The sequence below is a fragment of the Myotis davidii genome, unplaced genomic scaffold, assembly GCF_000327345.1.
Source record: "Myotis davidii unplaced genomic scaffold, ASM32734v1 scaffold98, whole genome shotgun sequence".
Taxonomy (NCBI): Eukaryota; Metazoa; Chordata; class Mammalia; order Chiroptera; family Vespertilionidae; genus Myotis; species Myotis davidii.
In genome coordinates, this window is record NW_006294654.1 from 4751960 (window position 1) to 4757959 (window position 6000).

General features: G+C 43.6%; 1 protein-coding gene across 2 annotated transcripts in view; it reads right to left on the bottom strand.

Moving 5' to 3' along the window:
- Positions 1-6000, bottom strand: part of FRMD3 (FERM domain containing 3) — a 231118-nt gene that overhangs the window by 92669 nt on the left and 132449 nt on the right. For both annotated transcript variants that reach the window (XM_006769025.2, XM_006769024.2), the window contains exon 3: positions 4521-4563. In XM_006769025.2, the coding sequence (XP_006769088.1) occupies positions 4521-4563 (43 nt within the window). The remainder of the gene's footprint in view (positions 1-4520; positions 4564-6000) is intronic.

Genomic DNA, 6000 nt, shown 5'->3' on the forward strand with positions numbered 1-6000 from the left:
AGCCCTATCATTCTTTACATAAAAGGTGGAGCAAAAGTATGCCCACAGTTGTTTATATGAAAAATACAATAATTAATAAATAATAATAGAAGAATATACTGTTTTGTGTACTCACAACTTAAACCTACTTTTGCTCTATCCTGTATTTATTGTGGCTGGTCTTTGAATGTTTTCTTTTGCCAATGAGCCTTAGAATCAGTTTGTTACATGCCATAAAGAACCTCACTAAAATTTTGATTTGAAATTTATTCAATGTATGTGTTAATTTGTGAAGAACTGACTAATCATATTAACCAGAAGCATGAGAAGTCTCCATTTATCAAGCTCCTTTTTATCTGTTACTGTAACTCCACAGTAAAGTCTCATAGTTTTATTTGTATAAATCTTGAACATTTCTTGTTACATTTATTTACAATAAATTTGTTTTTACTTGTTATTGCTGTTGTAAATAATAGCACTTCTTCCCATTATAGTTGATAAACAAGTTACTGCCTAAGAAAGCTATTGCTTTAGAATATTAACCTAGTATCCAAGGACAAAAGCCACTATTAGTTGTGCGTAAGGGTTAGGGAAGGAAGGCAAGCAGAGAGCTTGGAGAGATCCAGAGAAGACGACACCAAGTTACAGATGCTATGAGGAGCTCTGAGAAAGAATCCGCCTCACTCAGCACTCTTGACTTGGCTGAACAGAGTCAGGGGGTCGGGGGAGCAAGACAAAGAAGTCTCAGAATCCTTTAGGGAAAGTGCTGTGTCTGGAGCTTTGGGGAATACTGAAGAGCTGACAGCAGGGTGTGTTTAAGCAGAGCGGGAACCTTAGCTAGAGCACACAAGTCTCCCCGAGGCCGAGACAGGGCACGAAAGAGGCTGAGCAGGTTCTGCCTGTCCCAGAGGTGAACACAGAAGTGCGGAGAGTCAAACAGTGAGGAGACCTGGAGTGGGGACCACAAGAGGGCATCACCTACAGACTTGCAGGACAGACCATGGCAGGAGCCACAGGCCTCAACAGCACAGGCCAGTGCGCACTCAAAGGCCAGTGAGACTAGTTACATCCAGAAAGGATGAGTGAGAAGAGAGGCCCACAACCAAAGACCAAACCACAGGAGCTGCGCCAGGGGAGGACTCAGACGACTGTGCCCTCACTGCCAGGATGGTACGTAAGTTTCCCTGCCTCCCGATGCCACTCTGGGGGTGGGGAAGGAGGAAGAGCTCACCATAAAAATAAGTTGGATTATATCTATTTTCAACAATATTTGGGGGAAACAAGCACTCCCATATAACATTAGTGGGAGTAAATTATTGTAAGCTGTTTGGATGGATATTGATCAGTAAGGAAATGTAAAATGTCTACACCTTTCAATCCAACAATTCCACTTCTAGGAGTTTCTAGTACAGATGTTCCAGATGCAAGGGTGTACATTCAAGCATGTTTATTACTGCACAGTTTATAACAGCAAAAGACTAGAAACAACTTTGATGTCCATTAATAAATAAGTTACATACATGCATACAATTAACTATCAGAAAACCATTTTTTAAATGAAGCCAATCATCTATCTGATATTCAAAAATATGTAAAAATATTAAGAAAACACCTGGCCGGTGTTGCTTAGTGGTTGAGTGTCAACCTATGAACCAGGAGGTCACAATTTCAATTCTGTCAGGGCACATGCCCAAGTTGCAGGCTCAATCCATAATAGGCGGTGTGCAGGGGAAGCCAATCAATGATTCTCATCAATGTTGAGAATCTTTCCCTCTTCCATCCTCTCTGAAATAAAAAATATATTATTTAAGCCCTAGCCGGTTTGGCTCAGTGGATAGAACGTCTGACAATGGACTGAAGGGTCCCGGGTTCAATTCTGGTCAAGGGCACATGCTCAGTTGCCAGCTCAATCTCCAGTGGGAAGCATGCAGGATGCAGCCAATCAATGATTCTCTCTCATCATTGATGTTTCTATCTCTCTCTTCCTCTCCCTTTCTCGCTGATATCAATAAAAATATTTTTTTAAAAAGAAAACAAGGTGAAGAATAATAGAGAGTTTATGTTGTTTTTGTTGATAAAGGCCTTTCACATGTTGGGGGAGCTTATATAACAGAAAAAATTCCTAGAGGGATATATAAAATACTAGTAACAACAGTTATTTATTGGGGAGATGTAATGGGGAGGAGAAAGAAAATATGGTTTTCATTTTAAACTTTTCTGAACTGTTGGGAAAAAACCACGAACATGATATTATTAAAAGTGGTTTTTTAAAACACTAGTAAGAAATAAGAGTAATGCCTCTGCAAAGTGTGTGCTAACCAGGACAGCTGATCTTCTGCCAGCCTGTGGGAACACCCACGGAGGGGTCTTCATCAGGTCAGGGCAAAGGACCTGAAAGGGGGCATCACGCTAGTGAGGAAGAGGAACGGGAGAAACCGTTCTTCCAAGGAACTGTGCCCTCGCTGCCTACTCAGAGTATAAAGGCATGCCCACACCCAAGCTGGAAGCTGTCTGGGTTCTGCAACAAGATCCTTTTGATAAATTCATGAATGAGTCTCAGGAGTTGGACCCAGTTTCTCTGAGTGAACATTTTATAAGCCCTAATTTTTTTCTAATTTACATTAAAGTTCATGTTCCAGGACATATGGATATGGATAAGAGCACAGAAATTCTTGATATAACAGACATCAACAACAACCACAACAAAACCAGGTTTGTGATCTTGAGAAAATGACAAAAAGTTTCTTCACTCATGTCCTTAATACAACAGAGGACTGGAGAGTGAGTGAGAAGACCCTTGCAGGTTCCTAGAAGCAGTGAGCCACTGCGTCAGGCTTACATGCTGAATTTTACACAACTCCTTTTCCAGAACCAGATGTCACTCATCATTAGATTGGCACTGGTCAGTAGTCATACGTTAATCTTTATACCACTTTTGTAAAACACTCTTGAGTTTTCAGTTGTTTGTTCAGATTTACTAATGGCAGAGACAAAGCTCTTTAGCAGCAAATTCTTCACAAGTTTTGAATGTTTTCTTCTATTAACTGTTGAAATGCATCTTACTTTAGAGACAGATTTATACTTCAAAATTGAGTGCAGCCTAAGGAACATATTTCATGACATTTAAGAACCAAAGTCAAAGAACCACTTACTATAAGTACGTTTTCCTGGGAAATTGTCTAAATATTTTAAACTATGTAAACAAAAATATCAAAACCTGTAGTTAAGGGATAAAAGCTAGGCATTGGTTATTTTTTTCTCAGACATGTTTGTTCATTCTCATTATCCTGCGAGTCATTCTCTACAGAGCTTCCTGGTACCTCTGTCCTGCTACTTCTTATCAGATGCTTGTCCGGATTCTCTTCCAGCCTCACCCCACAGCTGACCTCTCCGGACCTCCCACGCTCACTGCTGTCCATTTTCATCTCACACACTTTTCCTGCCATCTCCCTGCAGCACCCACTGCTCACGACAGCCATGGTTGTTAGCTGTCTGGCTGTCTTTCCTGCACTGGCCAGATAGTTTGCTCTTCAGAGATAGGCGAGGGGAGGGAGAACAAAAGGAAGGGAGAGAGAGGGAGGGGGAAAAGAGAACTAGGAATAAATATGTTGGCTGCCAGAGTGCCATCCACATTCCGTCTCTTCCTTCTCCCACTCAAAACTCTGCCCAGAATAATTTCTTCATATTTGGAAAAGGAAAGAATCCCCTGAATGATGACAAGTGACATAATATGTGCTAACCTGACCCCTAATGAGAAGCTGATTGATCGCCTACGTTTCAGGGCCGTGGGAAAGTTGGCACGGAGGGAAAATGGATTTCAGGGCCGGCAATGAATCTGTGAGGTGCATTTCAGAAGCTCTCCTCCAAACCATAAACAAAAGCAGGGTGACTGCCGCCTGGCAGGGGGGACCAGACAAAACTCCATGCCCACCCAGGACCACTAGTCAGTACCCTCGTCACAACGCCTCAGAGAGAGGTTTTCCAAAGGGACTGCTCCAAGAACTCATCAGGGAAAAAAAATAAAAATATTTAAAAGGGCAGGTCAAAACACCAGAGCTTGCAAACAATTACTCAGAAAAAAATATTTATCTTATAGAGTTTGAGGGTGGAAAAGAACAACACACTCTTCAGTAAAAAGACAGCAAGATTTTAGTTTCAAAATATGCCCTCAAGACTGCATCTCCCACCCTGAACCATTTACTAGCAACCCCACAACCAGAAGGAACAAGGCACCTGGTGATTATGTATAACACATATTTAACCATCTAATCCAATTCCCGTGTGAATATGGAACACGAGGGTAAGCTGGTGGAGAGGAAGAGACACTGGGGGGGGGGAGGGTGCTATGGGAATAGTGACAGCAAAGAGGCCCAAGGCCAGCAAATAAGAGAGAGGCCACACAGCTCTCACTGGGAGAGAGAAGCCCCGCCCCCACAGATCTTCAACTAAAGCAGTTTCTTCCTGGCAGGAAAAACTCTGGAGAAACAGAATCTGTCTTTGGACACTTCATAGCAAAGGTGAACCCACAGGTTGACACTTACATTTCATTTGCTTGAAGATGGACTTGTTAGGTTCAAGCCAATGCTGGGGAGAGAAAAACAGAGATTGCGGGTCAAATGGCTGGACCATGTGATGCATACTTAATAACTAAAAGGAATTTAATCAAGATACTCTTTTTCCAAAGTACAGCCTTGGTTCCTATAGATATTCCTCAGGGTTCCACCTCTGAAGATCCACATGAACAATTCAGCAACAATAATACCATAGGCAAGGGTATAAACTGCAGAGAATTAATGCTTGCTGAGCAGCGTTTGAGTCAGCCAGTTGCTAGGGGAGAAGGACAAGAGAGCGAACATGCCCCTAAATGGGATGTTCTCGTGGCTCTAGTTGACTCCTCGGTGATCCTTTGAGCTCCATCGCTCTAGGAAAACCAGAGATGGCTAAAGACTTGGACATCATTGACCTCAGAGTCTCAATCCAAGACAGCATCAGCACCCTGCCCACCCTCGCTTCCCTGAGGCAGCCTCCTCCCAGGTTAACAGTGGGTCAAGCCAGCATCATGCACAGAGCTGATTCTTCCTTTGCGGTAGGGAGGAAAAAATGATTTTTTAATATCTCATTTAAGAGGCCTGAGGTCATCATGAAGGAAAAATCACCTCCCTCACAAAACAAAGGAGCTCAAAGACCTGGGCAGGCGTCTGAAGCAGACTTCTTGCTGGCCCCAGCGGCCAGCTCTCTCTACACCATGTGTGATGGTCACTTCAACATGTTGAGATCTGGGAAGCTTTTGATATCACATTATGTCCCTGAAGCCACTTAGGAAATTTCAGGAAACATCACTTTATACACCTACTAGAGGCCTGGTGCACGAATTCATCACCAGTGGAGTCCCTCAGCCTGGCCTGTGGGATCAGGCTGAAACCAGCTCTCCAACATCCCCCAAGGGGTCCCGGATTGCGAGAGGGTGCAAGCCAGGCCGAGGGACTCCACCGGTGCACAATCGGGGACAGGCAGGGACGCAGAAGGTTGGCCAGCTGGGGAGGGACCGTGGGAGGGCTCCACGGCATGTCTGGCCCATCTCACTCAGTCCCAACCGGCCGGATCCCAGCAGCAAGCTAACCTACCGATCAGAGGTCTGCCCCCTGGTGGTCAGTGCATGTCATAGCGAGCAGTTGAGCAGCCTTAGCATATCATTAGCATATTACACTTTGATTGGTTGAATGGCCGACTGGATGACCGGACACTTAACATATTAGGTTTTTATTATATAGGATAATTTATAAAGACAATAAGGGGGTTGTCACTGGGTATCCACCAAGAGGTCTGGGAGTCCCCATTATAGGTCCCCCCCACCCTGTTTGATACAGGAGAGGAAAGGGGATACTTATCATCAGTTGAGTGCTTACACCTCTCTCTCACTGTGTCATCCAGAAGCCTCAAGGTTCTGTATTATCACTATTGCTTGATGTAATACAAAACGATAAGGTTTAACAAGAGATAGCATTTGCTAAGTGCTTAATA